The 21,493-nt window shown below is 44.4% G+C and overlaps 2 protein-coding genes across 4 annotated transcripts; both read right to left on the bottom strand.

Moving 5' to 3' along the window:
• Nucleotides 1-75: 75 nt before the first annotated feature.
• Nucleotides 76-3,947, bottom strand: LOC127504721 (platelet glycoprotein Ib alpha chain). 2 transcript variants are annotated; one of them, XM_051879655.1, is made up of 3 exons: nucleotides 3,840-3,947; nucleotides 2,383-2,658; nucleotides 76-2,309 (listed from the first exon to the last, which is right to left on the bottom strand). In XM_051879655.1, the coding sequence occupies exons 2-3, from the start codon at nucleotides 2,648-2,650 to the stop codon at nucleotides 544-546; spliced, it is 2,034 nt and encodes a 677-aa protein (XP_051735615.1). In that variant the 5' UTR covers nucleotides 2,651-2,658; nucleotides 3,840-3,947; the 3' UTR covers nucleotides 76-543. The 2 variants fall into 2 exon arrangements, with proteins under 2 accessions (XP_051735615.1, XP_051735614.1); XM_051879654.1 differs by having other exon boundaries at nucleotides 2,383-2,738; nucleotides 3,840-3,918.
• A 441-nt stretch (nucleotides 3,948-4,388) lies between these two features.
• Nucleotides 4,389-21,416, bottom strand: si:ch73-375g18.1 (kinesin-like protein KIF1C). Of its 2 annotated transcripts, XR_007927433.1 has the most exons (24): nucleotides 20,934-21,416; nucleotides 18,314-18,417; nucleotides 18,138-18,214; nucleotides 17,879-18,058; nucleotides 17,730-17,795; nucleotides 17,401-17,579; nucleotides 17,208-17,319; nucleotides 15,193-15,270; nucleotides 15,047-15,112; nucleotides 14,604-14,682; nucleotides 14,426-14,504; nucleotides 14,182-14,330; nucleotides 13,908-14,110; nucleotides 13,709-13,788; nucleotides 13,535-13,610; nucleotides 13,370-13,449; nucleotides 12,997-13,091; nucleotides 11,588-11,671; nucleotides 11,331-11,511; nucleotides 9,618-9,690; nucleotides 9,410-9,508; nucleotides 8,760-9,278; nucleotides 5,789-8,647; nucleotides 4,389-5,231 (listed from the first exon to the last, which is right to left on the bottom strand). XR_007927433.1 is itself a non-coding variant. In XM_051879653.1 (23 exons), the coding sequence occupies exons 2-23, from the start codon at nucleotides 18,414-18,416 to the stop codon at nucleotides 7,775-7,777; spliced, it is 3,531 nt and encodes a 1,176-aa protein (XP_051735613.1). In that variant the 5' UTR covers nucleotide 18,417; nucleotides 20,934-21,416; the 3' UTR covers nucleotides 4,389-7,774. The 2 variants fall into 2 exon arrangements, 1 of the variants encoding a protein (XP_051735613.1); XM_051879653.1 differs by having other exon boundaries at nucleotides 4,389-8,647.
• Nucleotides 21,417-21,493: the final 77 nt, after the last annotated feature.

Here is a 21,493-nt window from a genome sequence, read left to right as displayed (position 1 = left end):
GCCCAAAGATGTCCTAAAAACAGTATGAATGTTTGACAATGGAATGCTGAAAAAAGGCATGAGATTTTTCTTTAAAAAAAATAAAGAGTTTTGAAGGTAATTTATATACACGTACACTAGCTCAGGCGATATTATTAATAACAGGGTAGTTTGTGCTTCATTAACAGGCTTAATTATTGAACTGACGTTAATAATAAACTATTTCTGTGGAATTTTCCAGCAAATTCATCAATGACATGAAGCTACAGGACATGAACTATTTAATAAAAGTGCCTGATTTCTTGTTTTCCAGCACAAATATCTAAACATCCTTAAATCAAGATACATTTACTGGAGAAGCAAAATGCCTGGAGATATTAAGACTTACTTTCTGAAAAATGCTTCAAAATTAAGTGACTTTATGCTAAAAACAAAAATCTTTATTTTTTTTCTGTAGCTGCACTGAAACAATGTGTTTCTACACAAATAAAACATGACAATTTATTGGCTTGGAATCAATATTTTAGAGTTAATGGACGAGACCAAACGATGTCCAATGGCGGTTCACTCCAGAGCGACGGTGGAGGGCTGGCCAATCAGAGAGCAGGACCTCTGATAGGCCACGCCCCCATCCGCCAGCTCCCATTCCCCAACCACCCACTGCTGTTGTCCTCTCTCCTCCCTCAGGATCAGACTGTAGCGAGCAGTCGTTCCCTCTCTGCTCTGCACCCAGCGTTCCTCTTCCTCTCTCCATCCATCTGCTTCCTCTTCTCGGCTAATCACCCTGTACAGCGTCTTCCTGAACACTTCCCCGCTCATCATCGGCTCTTGTTCCTTATCTCTCGCTTCGTCTGCTACAGAAACCGCTTCTATTTTAGAAGAAACATCTTTCCCTTCAGTCTCACTCGCTCCGTCTTGCTCCTCCCTCTGGTTGATAAAGAGAACGCTCCGGAATACGGCTTGGACGTCTTTGATCTGTTCTAGGGCTAAAAAGCTCACGCTCTCACCCTCATTCTCCCTTGTCTGGGTGTTTTCAGTGCATCTGTACGCCCGTAGGATGACCCCATCGCTGGCCGCGCGAGCCAAGCCGTGACGCTTGAGCTGCCGGTAGATGGTAAGGTAGTTTCTCAGGAGCCAAAGAAACAGAAAACAGGACGTGAGCGCCGACAGCACACACAGCAACACGAAGCCAGCAAATAACCACCAGCACCATGGAAGCATCCTTCCATCCGCATCAAGAGCATCTGCCCAGTGCGGACCAATGCTGGTTGGTGGTTCTGTTCGGGCAGTGATCCGTTCAGCGGTTGGAAGTTCAGTTTGGACCATGATCCAGGTATGTGGTTCAGGTCGGGTGGTACTTTGAAGTTGAGATCTGGTAGTAACGGGTCCAACAGTTGGTGGTTTGGTGTGGATCGTGATCGTTGTCCTGGAGGTGTGCGGGTCCAGCTGGCCAGTACTTTGACCATGGGATCTGGCAGTACTGGGTCCAGTGGTTGGCGACTCAGAAGTTGTGTGTTGTGTGTCGGCAAGTGATTCGGTGGTGTCTCGAGTGGGAATATCTGTTACAAGTTTTGGAAAAGTGACTAGACTGAACGAGGGAGTGGTCCAGAAATCAAACCATTTTTCATCCTTAACTGTGACCCAGGACCCAGCGGAGGTCCAGGTTTTGGTGGAAGTGTGTAGACGGGTGATGGTGGTGGTGTCGTGTGGAGCATTCGGCGATTGAGGGGTGGAACTTGGTTTTACTAAGATTCTGGTAGAGGGGGATTGGAAATCCCAGTCTCCGCTGGGGTAGAGGGGTGGATCTGGAGGGCAGAAGTCATTCTCCTCCAGTTCAATGATGGGCCGTTGGAATAGGTGAGGCGGTCCAGAACACACAACGGTTTCGGCAGCGGGAATGATGTCGTTCGGTCCGTCATGCTTGTATACGTTGTGTTCCTGGTCATTCAGGTAGCTGTGGAGGTAACCTACAGCGCAGCTGCAAAGCCAGCGGTTGTTGGACAGGTAAACGTAAGGTAACTCAGGTTTAGACGAGAAGAACCCATCGGGCATCAGCGAGACGCTGTTATTCTCCAAATCGAATGTCTTCAGGCCGCTGGAAGACACTCGCTCCAGGAGGCGAGACGGCAGGGCGGGAAGCTTATTCTCAGACAGATTAATGACCTCCAGATGTGGCAGTTCGCCGAAGGTGGCGTCATGAAGGGAACGAATCTGGTTGCCGTTCAAGTAGATCTCCATCAGGTTGGGAGCGCAGCGGAATGCCAATCCCCCCAAACCAGTTAACCTGTTACCAGACAAACGTAACACGCTCAGGTTCTCAAGCACTGGACCTGAAAGAAACACAAATAGAGTTTGAGATCTTCTCTGAGACTCATGTGAGATGACTGCAGTGCTTCTGTTTACCTGGCGGTTCCAGCGTGGTGATGTGATTGTGGCTCAGGTCCAGCTCGTGCAGCTGTGTGAATCCAGAATACGAGGACCAGGACAGAGAACTGAAGTGGTTTTGTGTGAGAACCAGAACCTGTGTGTCTGGCTGGATCCCGTCAGGAACAGCCATCAGGTTCTGACCCACACAGCTCACGCGGGGCCGGTGGTCCTTGTTCATGTCTCTCGGACAGCTGGCGCTCATGACGACTCCGCACTGCATCATGAGGAAGATGAAGCGCCGCATGATGAAGACTGGAAGAAGCCAAGGCATTTTTGAGCAGAACTGTGGGACAATCTCACAAAACAGCTTAAGAACTTCACTGTAAATTTCACTACAAAATCAAAAGAGAAATATTTTATTTAAAGAAACTAAAGACACTATTTTTTTCAGTGACCTTATTTTCTCCCCAAACTCTCATTAATGTAACATAAAAAAGATGGATTATATTGTCATCTTTATTTTATTTTAATGTGAAGTACACTGTTGTTCAAAAGTTTGGGGTCAGTAAGAAAATGAACGTTTCTATCCATCAAGGACACATTGAATTTATCAAAAGTGACAGTAAAGTCGGCACCGATAGCCTAGTGGTTAGCGCGACATATGGCACAAATGTGTTCACGGCGACCCGTCTCGAGGTCCTTTGCTGATCCTGCCCCCCACCCCCCTGCCCAATGCTTTCCTGTCTGTCCTCTCCAAATAAAGGCACAAAAAGCCCATAAATATAACTTAAAAAAAGTGACAGTAAAGACATTTATAGTGTTACAAAAGATCTTTCTAAGATCTTTTGAACTTTCTATTCATAATGGTTTCTACAAAAATATGAAGCAGCACAACTGTTTTCAACATTGATAATAATCATAAATGTTTCTTGAGCAGCAAATCATCATATCAGAATGATTTCTGAAGGATCATGTGACTGAAGACTGGAGTAATGATGCTGAAAATTCAGCTTTGATCACAGGAATAAATTACACTTTACTATATATTCACATAGAAAACAGCTGATTTACATTGTAAAAATACTTCAAAATTTTTACTGGATTTTTGATCAAATAAATGCAGTCTTGGTGAGCAGAAGAAACTTTCAAAAGCATAAAAAATCTTACCTACCCTAAACTTTTGAATCAGTGTACATTTGTAAAGCAGAATTTTAAATACACATCATGACAGGAAGATTTACTACAGAATTAGAATTAGTACTTGAATGTTCTTGAGAATAATGTCACAACACAGAAATATCTTAACGGTCCCTAAAATAGGCTCCATGTATTTTATGCAAAATATAATTGACATCTTTGCAAGATACTCAAATGTAAGAGTAAAAAACAGTAATAATAGTGATAGCAAACAATAGTATTGTCTTCACCACACCACACAAATGTGATTCAGAATAAATAATAAATGAATATATGATTGTTTATTGAGTCTGTACCTCTGAGCACTGATGTCCGTATGAAGCCGGTTTCCTCTCGTCTGGATGGAGAGCATCATATGTTCTGCTGGATTCACAGCTCTATCTCTCTTCCTCAGTATCAAACACAAACCACAAGCACTTCTCCATATATGAGCATGTATGCAATGACTTGTACACAATGTTTTTCCACATCAACTCCTGGCCTCTTATTCTTCCTTGGGTACAAAAACACGTTTTCTAGGAAAGACTTTAATTTCTGTAACAACTGAAATCTAAAGCAATTATTATTATTGTAAAATGCATCTGTATGTTCTGAAGAAAATGTGAGCGCTGCCCATGTGAAACCTTTTGCAAAATGATGTTGGTGTTGTAGGTGCTTGTTCGATAGCTTTATGTCACTGTGGTCATGGATATTGTTTAATCTTTTTTACTGTTTTAAGCTAGATTGCTCAGAAAAATACCCGTCTTAAAGAAACACCAAATAATGATAAACAACAGCAGAATTATTCTGCAGTTTCTTCAATCAGACATTGAAGAGATACAACTACAAGAACACCAGAAACAACGTTATTTTTATACATTTTCCTTTAATGACATTTTGCAGTTTTTAAACAGACATTTTTAAAACTCAAAAAGTAACTCAAAATCCAGAATAAAAGAGCAACAGAAGAGCAGAAACAGAAGCGGCAGCTTGTGTCCAATGACACGTGAGGTTCATCATGTCAGAAACAGAACGTTAACCTCAAAAAAAACAAAAAAAACAAAAACAAAACACACGCAAGTGAAGAATGCATGTGTGTGTTTGTGCAAATAAACTCAGCGGATTTCCTCCATAAACATACGTGACGGCACAAACACACATTAATCAATTAAATCATAATCAAACCAAAGAAGGCATGATGAAACTAAACAAACATCATATTACGGCAGGAAACAGTCTGCGAGGGTAAATAAGAGACATCATCATCATCATCATCATCATCAAAACACACACACAGTCAGAAGATTGTCCTGAAGTGTTAAAGGTCACGGTCAGAAATGCTCCTGTGCTACTTGAGTGATGTCATGTCTAAAGGTAATCTCGCATAACCCCGCCCACCTGCGACGCAGTTACCATGACATCACCGAAAACAAGAACAGCCCCCCGCGTCTCGTTTGCTCTGTCTGACGGGATACAGTGGGAATCTCCAGTGAGTGGAAATCACCAGTGAGTATCTCAAATAGGAATCTCCAGTGGTAATCTAAAGTGGGAATATCCAGTGGGAATCTGCAATGAAAATCTTAAGTGGTAATATAAAGTGGGAATCTCCAGTGAGACTCTCCAGTGGGAATCTCAAGTGAGAATTTCCAGTGGGAATCTAAAGTGGAAATATCCAGAGGGAATCTAAAGTGAGAATCTCCAGTAAGACTCTCCAGTGGGAATCTCCAATAAGAATATCCAGTGGGAATCTCCAGGGGGAATCTTCAGAGAGAATCTCCAGGGGGAATCTTCAGTGGGAATCTCCAGAGGAAATCTCCAGTAAGACTCTCCAGTGGGAATCTCCAATAAGAATATCCAGTGGGAATCTCCAGGGGGAATCTTCAGTGAGAATCTCCAGTGGGAATCTCCAGAGAGAATCTCCAGTGGGAATCTCCAGAGGGAATCTCCAGAAAGAATATCCTGTGGGAATCTCCAGGGGGAATCTTCAGTGAGAATCTCCAGTGGGAATCTCCAGAGGAATCTCCAGAGGGAATCTCCAGAGAGAATCTCCAGTGGGAATCTCCAGAGGGAATCTCCAGTGGGAATCTCAAGTAAGACTCTACAGTGGGAATCTCCAGAGGAAATCTCCAGAGGGAATCTCCAGAGGGAATCTCCAGAGGGAATCTCCAGTGGGAATCTCAAGTAAGACTCTACAGTGGGAATCTCCAGTGGGAATCTCCAGAGGGAATCTCCAGAGAGAATCTCCAGAGAGAATCTTAGTGGGAACCTCAAGTAAGACTCTCCAGTGGGAATCTCCAGAGAATCTCCAGAGAGAATCTCCAGAGGGAATCTCCAGAGAGAATCTCCAGTGGGAATCTCTAGTGAGAATCTCCAGAGGGAATCTCCAGTGAGAATCTCAAGTAAGACTCTCCAGTGGGAATCTCCAGAGGGAATCTCCAGTGGGAATCTCTAGTGAGAATCTCCAGTGGGAATCTCCAGAGGCACTCTCCAGAGAGAATCTCCAGTGGGAATCTCCAGTAAAACTCTCCAGTGGGAACCTGCAGTGGGAATCTCCAGTGAGCATCCAGCATGATGCGCCACTGAAGCCGGGACCGATTCAGATTTGCCACTCAAAATAATGTCAAATCGGATCAAACGTCTGTCTGTGGCACAAAGGCACAGGAATCATAATCCAAATAAATAGCAAAAAATATTTCTGCCATCTGATTGAGTTTAAAACATCCGTCACCAGCATGTTCACTCGCAACTTTAAAAATAATCCACAGAAATCCTGAAAAACATCAACTCTAAAAACTCACACAACTTACATCACTCCACATGTCCATTTCATTGACCTTTGAACTCTAAACATCACTTTCCTCATCATCATCATCATCATCATCAGTGATTGACAGCTGTCAATCATCAGTGTAAACTCATTCCAGCCCTACACACTATTGCTTTCCTCACTGCTGCTCTTCTCATTTCTTTCCACTAATCTGAATCAATTCAATGAATCAGTTTGTTAGGCTGGTTCGTTTCAATAAACCGGTTCTTGATTTGAGTCATTCTGTGATTTTCCCAGAAGTTTGTTTGCTTTTCAGTTTAATCATTTCTGGTTAAATGTTCATTATTTGAGCTGTAAAGTGTCTAAATGAGGTGGATCTACTGCTGCAGGTGGATGAGTGTGATGTGATGAAGTCTTGTGTTGTTTAACAATTATCATCTGGCTCAGTTTATTCCACTAAAGTTTGGCTTTAAAAAAACATAAATTGAAAATATAAAATAAATGAAAAACTGTAGTGTGAGTCAAAATGATTCAAGCTGGTGATGGACAGCATCTATATGAAGCCAGAACGTTCCTTCAAGGTGTTTGAGCTGTTCTGGTGTGAATCAGTCAGATGAATCATTAACAAGAACCGGTTCAAAAGAACCATGAATCAGAAGTTCCTCCTGCTGCATCTCAGATCTCAGACAAACACACAAACACACACACACACACACTCTCACGGCGTTTCTGTCAGTGATCTCTGAGGTTATTGGCGTCTCTTAAGGCACATTGAGGCTAAACATACAAACACCCAAAACTAGTGCAAATCTGATGCACAACCAATCCGGGGCAGAGTCATTTCTGAGAGGTACGTGATACTGAACAACACCAAAAACAGTTGAGTAGTGACGTGGAGACTGTGCGTTACCAGAGTTTGGGTCAGTTTGGGTTAACTAGTCTCGGACCGCCCACACATGCATATTGCACTTAAAATCACGAGAGCTTTCCAGAAATCACAAGCTTTAATCTGATTGGATGATCAAGAGTCAGTGAGAATAAAACTCGAGGCCTGATGATACCTAGATCGATAACCATAACGATATATATCAGCGTTCACACCATAATGTTCTGTGATTATAAGTTTTGTCGACTGCTGCTTTAAATGCTCGAGTTCTTAAGGATGGATTCTGATTGGCTGTCAATGTTTTATCGGGAAATAATCATTCTGAAAGTGATATTGTTCATTTATGTTGTTATTTGTATAGTTGTGCTGTGGACTTTGCTATTCTTGAAGAATTGGAACTGATTAAAACTTTTTTATTAATACTTTATCGTTATAGTGATGGTTCCGGTTGCGTTCCTGACGCTCTCTTCCTGTCTGAAGTGGGCGGTTCTTGGGCAGAATGAACTCGTTCTATAAGACTGTTAACTAACCTACTAACCCATCAAAACAACACTGCTTGTATTTCATGACATCACAAGAACAGAACGAACGCGCAGACGTCAGACGGGCGTTTCTTTACTCTTCAGGTCGGGGGCGCTGTACTGCCGTCTCATGCGCGGCGGGGTGACGTAGCCCTGCGGTTTTTGGTGTTTGCCGTGCTGTTGATCAGTGAACGCGTGCGGTAGAGTCTGGTAGGTCTGGGCAGCGGGTCGTTGGTGATTGACGTACGTTTGCGCGTACGCCCCCTCCCCACGTACGCAAGGGCCCGGCGACTGTTGCCGATAGCGACCGCGACCTGTCTGCTGCGAGCCGTTGTTGTTGTGGTGCCCGTTGCTGTAGTAACCCTGGTTGCTTGGCATGGTGGAGCCGTCCAGCGAGTTTCGCCTGTAGCGCCAATGCTGTTGCTGGGGAACGTGATTGCCGTTTCCATAGTTACCATTGCTGTAGTGGCGAGGTTGCCAGGGCCGACTGGGGGAGGGCGCGCGCATGACGACCGGCATTTGGAACGGTAGAGGAAGTAAGGGCATGCCGGGGACGGGGCCTCGGTCCTCGTTGCGCTCGTCTGCCACGACGGACATGTTCGGTCCCCAGGAGAGCCGGTGCTGCGGGTTGCTCTTGAAGGGGAATTTCAGCTTGCAGTCCTGCGGGGGAATGAAGCGTCCCGTTCCGGGAAGGTGGACCACGCCCTCCCCACCCATGGCCCCGCCCCCTCTGCGCAGCCGCTTGGTGATCTGCTGCTGCTGCAGGTTGTGCAGGCGTGTCTGCTCCTGTTTGAGCCAGCGAAGGCGGCCCCTCCGGAAGGCGGGGTCTTCTTCCATCAGCCGTGACACGCGCTCTTCTTTGGGGAGGAGCTCCAGAGAGCCACGCCCATCCTCCTCATCGCCCCGCCCCTGATCGCCGTCTGTGCTCAGATCCTCTGATTCATCATCGTCCTACACGAACACAAACACAATTACTGAACACTTTGTGTGTATGTGAGCGTTTGTGTGTGTGAGTGTATGTGAGAGAGTGTGTGTGAGTCAGTGTGTGTGTGTGTGTGTGTACCTGCACTCCTGGTATGATGCTCTCCATCTTCATCATTCGGTCTCTGAGGGCTTTGATCTCCTCGTCCTTCATGTTGTTCTGCTCTTTGACCTCTTGTAAAATGTCCGTCAGTTTGTCGATGTGTGCTTTCAGGTCGTACACGCCGCTCCTTCCGTTCTCTCCATCTGCGCAGGCGTCCGTCTCCTGCGGCCGCCCATCTCCGATGCCCACCGTGTCCCACACGTCCTGCGCCACCTCCCTCCACGCGTCCTTCTCCGCCGCGTCCCGTTTGCCATACATGCGGCTCAGCTCCTTCATCTTCACGATGGCCAGCGCCTCCATCTCGCGGCGCGAGTGTCTGAAGTCTCCGAGCGCCACCTCGTAGCAGATCTCCTTCACCGCCTGCAGCTTCAGGTCGCTCATGGTCACCTGCTCGGGGTCTTTGCTGATCCTCCTGCGCTGCGGGATCTGGTAGACGCGGAGCGGCTCGCGCCGTTTGCCGCTGCTGGGTAAACCACAGCGCTTCACGATGGACTGAACCTGAAACAGTCACACGGTTAGGAAACATGAATGATGAACATGTGACGTCTGTGCAGGAACATTCGTTAAGTTTTTATTTTTATATTTTAGGCTTAGGTTAGTGTGAGTATGAGTTTGTGTGTGTGTGATACCTTGTTAGCTGGTAGTTTCTCTCTCAGGGAGGAAATGAGTCTCCAGCTCTCTTCACATGAGCGTTTATCAGAATCATCGCCACTGTCTGAATCTGCGTACTGAACACACACACACACACACACACACACACAAATGAATCGTGTCTGGTGGTTTAGAGCCAGCAGTAGCTGACCATCACAGCGGGTTAAAGGTGATTGTGTCTCTCACCAGTCTCTGTTGCTCCAGCAGTAGATCTGCTTCCTCTTTCTCGCGCCGATACTGAGTCTCCACATCCTGTAGCCTGAGACAAACACAGATGGAGTCAGCACACGTCCACCTACTGAACTAACTTCTGACATAGTAAAACCAGTAAAACACTAACCTAACCCTTTATTAACCCTCTGGTGCTGTTCGGTCATTTTTGACTGAAACATTTTACGCTTTGTTTTTTTAACTTCATTAGAATGGTACGAAACTTGGTAAAGATTTTGGCACTTGATGTGTGAACACAAAAAAAATCATGGACATGATTCGAAAAGGTCACACTTGTATTGTTCGCCATCAAAAATGAACTGCATTGAAAACGAATGGGAAGCGAATCTCATCTAGTGGGAGCGTTTGGTACTGCACCCAAACAAACTCTGACTGAAAGCTCATTTTTTGAGATATTAACCTCAAATTTGGAGTGTAACTTGTTTAGATGTATGGCTTTGATTTTCACAGTTTTAGAGTAAAACATGTTTTGAAAAATAGTATTTTTGTGCCTTTTTTTTCAGTTATAGTCTTGAAAAAAAAAAAAAACTTTCTTCACTTCAACAATAATCTGTCTTCTTTAAAAAGAGACCAAACTTCAGCCTGTGCTCCAAAACATTTTAGATTTATGACAGTTTAAGGTCTATGCTTAAAAAGTGGTTAAATCTTTCCCTGCCATTGACGGAATTTTCCAGCTTTCCGCATTTTCATTGTTATACGTTAGGGGGCGCTATTGCGCATCTTCACAGACAAAGAAGCGATAGAAGCATTGCTGACGCACGGTGCAGTCTATGAAAAAAATTCTCAGCTTTTTGTCAAAAAAGTTGCTTTTTCAATGAAACACCCACATTCATATGCTGATAAAAAAAAAATGCATGAAGAAGGAATAAAAAGTTTTTTTTTCTTCTGTTCTTTCTTTTAATATATTGCACATTCATATATTCATATAACAAAATATTCTGGAGGCCATGGAAGTTTTGTGAAAATTAACAAAAAAGCTGGCAGTGGCTGGCAACTTTTGAAAAAAATACTCTAGTGGGGAAAGAGTTAACGGGTAATAAATGGATCGTAATTATTCCATAATATAATTTAGTAGCAAAATATTAAATAAAAAACATGATCAAACTAAAATATAGTAGATTCATTTAACTGAAATAAGAGTTTTGACCGCCATGTGAGCAGCGGCAGAGGGTTAAATGTTGTTTAATAAATGCTTTAGAAGTTTTGCACATTGTTAATTCATGTTAACTGATATAATTAAGTTAACAAACGGAAAATTGTAAAAAAAAAATCTCATAATAATAAACAGAATGCAGTTGTTGTTTTTTTAAATATTGTAAAAATGTAGTGTTCTGTTAGTCACCATGAGATCTAAATTCTTGTATTTTTATGGAATATTGCAGTGTTTATCATAAATGATTTATCGCTGCACATCATCATTATTGTGTTAAATTCATGTTTCTGGTAATCCTGAATCAGAATATCTTCTCCTCCCTCTTGCAGCATCTCTTCTCTTCTCTGATGACGAGGGCGGGGCAACCTGTCACTCACATGAGATCCACCAATAGCAAACCACAACCATCCAATCAATTCCCCACAGACAAAATCAAGCCCCGCCCTACATTTGTTCTTGTTTGGGAAGCTGTTTTACTCAGATATGCGTCACAATAGAGAAGAAAAGTGTCTGACCTCCTCTCCATCTCCAGTTTGATGTCGATGCCCTGCTTCTCCAGCAGTTCTCTCTGAGCGTAGTTCCAGTCCGCCGGCTCCCCCTGCTGCTCCAGACAGCTGCTGCGCTCTCGCTCCAGACGCGCCTGCTCCGGGTGGTTGAATCGGAACACGTGGTTCTTGCCCATCACGATGCGGTTGCCTGCGACACGAGAGGTTGAGCTCAGGGTCATGTGATCACGAGGACGGCGGGCTCACGTTCAAGCAAACACACTCACCCTGTCTGAGCCGCACACACTCGCTGATCTGCTTGCCGTTCACGTACGTCTCCGCTCCCTCCAGCGGCTCCAGAGTCACGTCCACTACAGACACACAGGAAGTGAGGGATCTGCATGAGCACAGTGTGATGGTGGATACAGTATGCTAATGAGGAGAGCGGGGCTCCTCCCTAAGAGGGGCGGGGCTCACAGCTGACCGAAGGAGACCCCAGATCATGTTAGGCCGCACTTGTTATCAAAGTGTCCATCAAGTTTAACACTTTCACTACCTAATTTCATGTTCCAGGGTCAAAAATGACTCGCCTTTTTAAATGCTTATAAATCTCTCATTACGCTATATTATCACCAAACATTTATAAACATATATTATATTATATTATCCTACTAGCACTAAAAAAAGAGCATACTTTCTGGGTCAAAATGACCCAAACACAACATGAGTTAAAATAAGGGAAATGATCAAATGAGGTCGAGCAGCTTTCATTGGTCAAGGATTCATTCACATGCAAATAACATCATTTGAAATGAGTCACAGTGGATGTCGGAGCGCTCCAGTGGTTTGGTTTCACATCATGCCAATGAAGCACATAAACAGCACAGAGAAACGCGACTGACACACAGAAAGACCGTTTGTACGAGTGAAAGACGAGCAGAAGTGACATTTATAACAGGAGGAGCATGAGGAGGAAGGACAGATGGGAGGAGCTCATGAATGATGATCGTTCAGATGATACCTGTGTCAAATCCCAGCGACTGTTCCACCGTCAGAGAGAAAACCAGCACAGTACATGAGTGTGTGTTACTGACACAAATACACAAACACGCGCACACACATCTATATATTCTGCCTTCAGTGTGATTTCATGATGCTGAAAACGCGGATGAAATCACAGAATCCAATTAAATCCAATAAAAATGGAATTTACAGTATCGCCTTTCCTCTGTTATGGTGTGGATGAGTCACTATTGCAGGTGCTGATACCACCAGCTTACTGTGCAGCCCTACATACCACACACACACACACACACACTCACACACGCACACACACTCACACACACTCACTCACTCACTCACACACTCACACACTCACACACACTCACTCACTCACTCACACACACACACACACTCACACACGCACACACACTCACACACACTCACTCACTCACTCACACACTCACACACTCATACACACTCACTCACACACTCACACACACACACACTCACTCACTCACTCACACACTCACACACACTCACTCACTCACTCACACTCACACACTCACTCACTCACTCACACACTCACACACACTCACTCACTCACACACTCACTCACTCACTCACACACTCACTCACTCACTCACACACTCACACACACTCACACACACACACACTCACACACTCACACTCTTACCTTCTCCGTTGTGGTTGATGTAGCTGTAAAACACACAGTGCTGCTCTTTAATAAACTGACCACTGAGCTTAATGTCCACGTCCTTCTGACCAACCCTAGAAAGACACACACACACACACACACACACACACTGATGAATATATCAGCACAGATGATCCATAAACAATCAATCATCAGATCAGAGAATTTAAATTAGAAAACATTTTTTAGTTTTACACAATTTATTTTCAAAGTGATCTGGTGTTTGTTACAATCTCACAAACTCCTACAGCTCCGTCTGAACCAGATGATGATGGTTTTGATTCAGTCTGAACCAGATCATGATGGTTTTGATTCAGTCTGAACCAGATCATGATGGTTTTGATTCAGTCACCTGGTCACACCCTCTTTGATGTAGTACAGCAGACACTCGGACATCAGCGGATCCTCGTTTAGATTCACCAGATGAGGAGTCTGAAACACACACACGTGAGTATCTGTACACTGTGTGTTTACGTATTATACAGTTGTGTGTGTGTGTGTGTGTGTGTGTACTGACCCCTTTAGGTGAAAACACTCCAACAGTTCCTCCATCCTCTTTAATGGACACACCCATCTCTGCCAGAATCGACTCCCTGCACATGGAAACACACGGATCACATGATCACGTTACTGTGTGTGTCCAGTATCACTGCTCACACTCACCTGACACAGTAAGACCAGTGCGCTTTACCTTTCCAGTCGTATAGACTCTGTCTTCCTCAGTTTCTCCTCCCATGTCTCATTCAGCTCAGCGATGATCTTCTCTGTTTCCTGCACACACACACACACACACACACACACACATTAATGGTTTAGTAAGCGCAGGATGCTGACTGGTCAGGGTGATCAATTCATGCTCCGCCCACCATCATAACCCCGCCCTCTCATACCTTCAGTCTCTCCACTGCTTCCTCATTGGTAATCATCTCGCCTTGAAACTCTTCTAATTGGCTGTGGCCATCCAGTGGGGCGGGGTCACTCTCAGAGGCGGGGCCTTCTCCTGTGACAGGTGCAGAGGTGGGCGGGGCTCCATTAGAGGCAGGATCAGCAGGCATAAGTGTGACGCCAACACCGTTATTATTGACTTCAGCAGCTGAAAGACAGAGAGACATTTTAAACATGTTTGTGCGTGTGTGTGTGTGTGTTGTGAGAGTGTGTGTGTACCTGGAGCGGCCATCAGTCGGCTCAGCCCTTGTGACAGCAGCAGGTCTCTGAGTCTGTTCACTTCCTCCTTTAGCTCTCGGATCAGACGAGCGTTTGGATCTTCATTAATTACAGCATTACAGCGGATCTGCTTTGCACGGTCAGCATATCTTCACACACACACACACACACACACACGCAAGCTGTGACAGTCGCAGTGATGGGTGGTTCATCCATTAAATGATTGGCTGATTGATTGATGTACCTGAGTGTGCTGAGCGTTTCCTCATAGTTAATATCTGCAGGACTGAGAGCAGCGATCATAGCAGTACGAGAATTACCACCTGAAACACACACACACACGTTTCATAACCAGTACTGTTTCTTTGTTGGTGAGTGTGTGTGTTTGTGTGTGTGTGTGTGTGTGTGTATGTGTGTCTTACCCAGGTTCTCCTTCAGGATCCAGGTGAGCACTGAGTCTCTGTATGGAATGAACTCACTTTTCTTTCTTTTGCTGGTTTGCTGTTTGTCACATATAAACACACACACACTCACAGTCATTTAAGAGACTAAGACTTCAAATGGTACAGAAATACATCAGTAGCTTCTCTATGACACAACATTCTTCTCATTACAAGCCCGTATGAGTTTCTTTTTTCTGGAGATGTTCAGCAGGAAGTTCACGCTGCCCTTTACCACACAATGACAATGAATGACAAAACAAAAAAGTCATTTCATGTGCTTTGATCCCATGTACTTTCATTGTTTTTATTAACAGCAGCGTGAACATTTTGCTGAAGATGGAGCACTTCTATATTTCTCAGGCATTCATACAGGTTAGCAGCAGTAGATGATGACAGATGAATCATTATATGAATCAACTCACCATTTCAGCCAGGGCGGAGATGACCTTCCCCAGAGTGGTGAGAGATTTATTAATGTTAGCGCCTTCCTGAAGGACAGACAGAGTTTGTGTGAGTGAGCAAAGGAGACACTGCCTCTTCATTACGGATGGAAACATCAGTGCGGTACCTTTAATCTCAGGCCTTTGGCTCCGGATGAATCTGCCCGCTCGCTTCCCGCCAAATCCACCAGACTCACCTTACTGACCTGCACACGGCAGAAAACACATGACGCACAGAAATCACACGCCAGAGAACATGTGATGCACAGAAATCACACGCCAGAGAACACGTGACACACAGAAATCACACGCCAGAGAACACGTGACGCAAAAAAATCACACGCCAGAGAACACGTGGTGCACAGAAATCACACACACAGCAGAAAACACATGACACACAGAAATCACACGCCAGAGAACACGTGATACACAGAAATCACACGCCAGAGAACACGTGACGCAAAAAAATCACACGCCAGAGAACACGTGGTGCACAGAAATCACACACACAGCAGAAAACACATGACACACAGAAATCACACGCCAGAGAACACGTGATACACAGAAATCACACACCAGAGAACACATTACGCACAGAAATCACACGCCAGAGTACACGTCACGCACAAAAATCACATGCCAGAGAACACGTGACACACAGAAATCACACGCCAGAGAACACGTGACGCACAGAAATCACACGCCAGAGAACACATGACGCACAAAAATCATACGCCAGAGAACACGTGGTGCACAGAAATCACACACACAGCAGAAAACACATGACACACAGAAATCACACGCCAGAGTACACGTCACGCACAAAAATCACATGCCAGAGAACACGTGACACACAGAAATCACACGCCAGAGAACACATGACGCACAGAAATCACACGCCAGAGAACACGTGATACACAGAAATCACACACCAGAGAACACGTCACGCACAAAAATCACACGGCAGAGAACACGTGACACACAGAAATCACACATCAGAGAACACGTGACACACAGAAATCACACGCACATGCCAGAGAACATGTGACGCACAGAAATCACACACCAGAGAACACGTGGCGCACAGAAATCACACACCAGAGAACACGTGACACAGAAATCTCACACACACGGCAGAGAACACGTGATGCACAGAAATCACACTCACACGCCAGAGAACACGTGACACACAGAAATCACTCACACGCCAGAGAACACGTGACACACAGAAATCTCACACACATGGCAGAGAACACGTGATGCACAGAAATCACTCACACGCCAGAGAACATGTGATACACAGAAATCACACTCACATGCCAGAGAACACATGACGCACAGAAATCACTCACACGCCAGAGAACATATGACGCACAGAAATCACACGTCAGAGAACACGTGACGCACAAAAATCACACGCCAGAGAACACGTGACACACAGAAATCACACGTCAGAGAACACGTGACACACAGAAAATCACACGCACATGCCAGAGAACATGTGACGCAGAGAAATTACACACACACACCAGAGAACACGTGGCACACAGAAATCTCACACACACTGCAGAGAACACGTGACACACAGAAATTACACGCCAGAGAACACGTGATGCACAGAAATCAGTCACACGCCAGAGAACATGTGATGCACAGAAATCACACTCACACGCCAGAGAACACGTGACACACAGAAATCACACTCACACGCCAGAGAACACATGACGCACAGAAATCACACTCACACGCCAGAGAACACGTGACACACAGAAATCACACTCACACGCCAGAGAACACGTGACGCACAGAAATTACACGCCAGAGAACACGTGATGCACAGAAATCACGCGCACATGCCAGAGAACGTGACGCACAGAAATCACACGCAATCACACCGTCAGGTGTATTATTATAGTTAACTAAAACCACAAAAAACATGTTCGTCAACTGAAATAAAATGAACATTATATTAAATTAAATATACAGAAACTTGAAGCCACTGTAAACTAAATCTTTTCTATCATAAATATACAATAATATCATATTTTGTACTGTCAACAAAGTATTAATAATAATAATAAAAGTGATCTTTCTGACATGACCTAAATGCACCAACACACACTTTACTGAAACAAACACACACCTTCTCAGTGTCGAGGCTGGTCAGCTGATCTCGGCGGCGCTGAGTGAAGACGATAGTGAAGACGGCGTGTGATCGACTGCTCGTCTCATTCATGTTCGTCGCTGCCACCGTCCTGATCAATCAATCAAAGTCACGATGAGGAACATTTAATCAGAATACAAGAGTAACACGGATGTTAATATGGATAACGTACCGGGCCTTGTTCCCCGAGTCCATGAGGTCTCTGATGTCCTCGTAGGAGGTCACAGCGAGTTTGGACAGGTCCTCGACGTACGGCCCCATGATGGGATGCTCTCGGACTCGCAGCGCACCTTTACTCTTAGGGTTCAGCAGATCTCGCACTCGCTCACAGTAGATCTCCATAAAGGACACCTGAACACACACATCAACACACTGCAGTGTCAACATCACATTCAGTTAACAGGCTATATATTGTGATATCAAATATATTGGCTTTATATCGGCCATCCTGCTCTCAGATATCAGCATCAGCCGTCAAAAACTCATATCGTAAAGCAGCACCTCTACAGAGTAGGACAGCTCTGGGTCGGCATTCTCACTGGTGCGTTTGAACAGATCTTCACACATCTGCAGAGAGATGGACACATGATCATTAAACACACGTATGAGAAGACTTGTCTGTGTGTGTGTGTGTGTGAATGTGTGTGTACCTGAGGGATGATGCCTTGTTGTCCAGGCTCTTGTTTCCCCATCATTGTGTAGGATTTTCCCGCTCCGGTCTGACCGTAGGCGAATATACAGACGTTGTAGCCCTCGAAGGCGTGAAGAAGCATCTCCTCCCCGATGTCCAGATACACCTGCCGCTGGGACGCGAACGCTGGGTCATCCTCCTGCACACACACACACACAACAGTGAGTTCAGAGCCGCGGAGCACAGGCGACAGCAGCAAACGCAGCGCAGGATCGTACCGTGCTGTGAGACCAGTAGGAATAGTCAAAGCTGAAGTTCTTGGCGGCTTCTTTGGGCTGTTTGGGGTTCCAGATGCCTGAGAGGAGCAACACATATGTGCTTACAACTGTACATTAATAATAATAAATAATAATAACTGTATTGTGGGTATGTGTGTGCGTGTGTGTGTGCTCACAGGTGGTGTTTCCCTGCATCTGTATGACACATTTAGCATCTCGGTTGTTTTCGCGGGAACTGAAGGGACGAACTCTCACTGCTACCTTCACTGAGGCGGCCATGCTGAAAGACAAAACAACAGCCAATCAGAGATCAGACACAGTACACAAAGTTTCTCCAGACCAATCAGATGTCAGGGTTGAGAAATGTTCCTCTGAGAATGGAAGACTAGTGTACTGTACAGTAAATACAATGTTCATTACCGACAGTTTGTTTATTGTGTACGCCGTGTTTTTATATCCATACGTATATAAATCCACAAAGACAGAAAGACAGGAGAGCGAGAAACTCTTTCCAGTTGTGTGTTCTCCGCTCACTTCCCTCTGTTTGTGTGTGTGTGTGTGTGCGCTTTAACGCATTCCAGCTGTGTGTGTTGCCATGCCAACAGTGCTGTTTTAAACTCTTGTACATGTCAGTCACATAAATCACACACTGATTATTTAAAAAAAAAACGTTCACAGGCCTGAGATTTCGTTCAGATCTCACATGACTCTCTGAATGAGCAGAAGAACAGACCGAATCTGTTCTGTTAGCGTCATGTGACTCCTGATATATATTTATTACACTTTGAGTATTTAAAGGATTAGTTCACTTCAGAATTCAAATTTCCTGATAATTTACTCTCCTCCATGTCATCCAAGATGTTCATGTCTTTCTTTCTTCAGTGGAAAAGAAATGAAGGTTTTTGAGGAAAACATTCCAGGATTTTTCTCCATATAGTGGACTTCACTGGGGTTCAACGGGTTGAAGGTCCAAATGTCAGTTTCAGTGCAGCTTCAAAGAGCTCTACATGATCCCAGACGAGGAATAAGAGTCTTATCTAGAGAAACCATCGGACATTTACTAAAAAAAATTAAATTTATATACTTTTGAACCACAAATGCTCGTCTTGCACTGCTCTGTGATGCTCCACGCATTACGTAATCATGTTAGAAAGGTCATGCGTGACGTAGGAGGAAGTACCGATCCAGTGTTTACAAAGTGAACGTGTAAAGACTAAGTCAAAGAGCCTTTACAAAAAAAAGGTAAAACAACGATGTTCGACGATTTTGAAGTTGGAGGAGAAAATGAGATTAAGTTTTTCGCTCTACTGCAGTACTTCCGCCTACGTCACGCGTGACCTTTCCAACATGATTACGTAATGCGTGGAGCATCACAGAGCAGTGCAAGACGAGCATTTGTGGTTCAAAAGTATATAATGTTTTTTTTTTTTGAAAATGTCCGATGGTTTCTCTAGATAAGACTCTTATTCCTCGTCTGGGATCGTGTAGAGCTCTTTGAAGCTGCACTGAAACTGACATTTGGACCTTCAACCCGTTGAACCCCAGTGAAGTCCACTATATGGAGAATAATCCTGGAATGTTTTCCTCAAAAAACCTTCATTTCTTTTCCACTGAAGAAAGAAAGACATGAACATCTTGGATGACATGGGGGTGAGTAAATTATCAGGAAATTTTAGTTCAGAAGTGAACTAATCCTTTAAAGATTACACTGTCAGATCAATAGAAGAGCACTGGATCAATCAGACTTTGAATTCTTCACATCAACTCAAACACTTCAGTTATTCACTGTTACACACACACACACACACACACACACACACACACTCACTCACTCACACACACACACACACACACACACACACACACACACACACACACGCAGTCAGAGGGTGTTTAAAGGGCAGGGAGGAATGTCATGTGTGTTTGCTGTTTAGCTGCTCCAGCTGTCACAATGAACACACACACACACACACACACACACACAGCTCTAATCTGTTCAGACATGTTTGTGTCTCTCTGTTGCTCATAATTATACTGTGATTACTCATTATAGGATGATTTAATAAATGCAGGAGTAAATGCTTTAATCATTAAAACTCAATTAATTCATATATACTCATACCCTATAACGCTTCTTTATCATATTTGATACACAAACAGCTCTAAATGATCAAAGCTTTGCTGATAAACCCGTCGCTCACAATCTCCTGCAGTCCTTCTGATTGATGGTTTAGACTGTTTTATCAAGTAAACGTAAGAATAACTTTGATATTGTTAGTCATATTTCAACTGGACTGAAGCAGCTTTACTTGATTATCCATTATTATTTATTTATTATTATTTAAAATCATGAATATGATCATCAGGCTTCTGAGGAAGGTTTATGTGTTCATCTCTCAATCATCATAAGCTTTGATCATAAAACTAAGCATTTAAATATCATCTTACTAAAACATTATTGGCAGATATTGATTTTATATGCATTTTATGTCAGTATCTGCTGTACTGTAATAAACACATCATTACAAGCATCAGAATTTCATCATATAAATATGAGCATGTGCACCAAACTGCATATTTTTGCTCAGTTTGAGCCTCTGAATTAAACTGAGCTGTTTTTTCCTCCATATTCTCACTATATCAGATTAATATGAGCCATAACAGACTGATGGATCAAATATGACACTCAACATTAGATTTTTTTGACTATTATTTTATGTGTCAGACTTCACAGGGTTAATCTGTACATGATGATTGACAGATGAGTGTATTGAGCTTTGAGGGAAAATGACTCACCTTCACCGAGAACCGTTGAGATCCGGATGAGAGGCTTCACCGTGAGTTTACCGGAGGACGCGGGCGGGGGCGCTGCGACTCTCAGTTTCTGACTTTCACTCTATTTATATTTACACACAAACTTTGACAGTTTTACACGTCTTTTCTCTACTCTTTGTGCGGCTGACGGGCGAGTCTCCCTCTCGTTAAATCCCGGAGCCGCGCGAGATTCCCGCCGGTGTCCTTTAGCTGCTGTCACGAGCGCCGGTGAGAAACTTTCCAGCGGAGGCCGCGCGCGGCTGATCGCCCGCAATCCCGTCGGTGACGCTGCTCTCCAGCCGCTGGAACGCCCGTCCGGCGTGTTTCGGGGCCGATGAGGATGTTTTTAGGGAGAAGAAAATTAAAAATATAGAGGAAAAAGTCGCCGCTGGCCGCGGAGTGTGCGCGCGCCCCCCACCCCGTCCTGTCCTCTCCTCGCGCAGCCGAGAGTCCAGCGAGTGACGTCACGAAAGCGAACCGGACACCGGGGCGGAACCTTAAACACACACAAAGATATTTACACTTTGAGACACACAGATACA

This window comes from Ctenopharyngodon idella, chromosome 22, assembly GCF_019924925.1.
Source record: "Ctenopharyngodon idella isolate HZGC_01 chromosome 22, HZGC01, whole genome shotgun sequence".
Lineage (NCBI taxonomy): Eukaryota > Metazoa > Chordata > Actinopteri > Cypriniformes > Xenocyprididae > Ctenopharyngodon > Ctenopharyngodon idella.
Note: the sequence above shows the minus strand (reverse complement) of the source record. Positions and strands in the feature narration are given on the sequence as shown.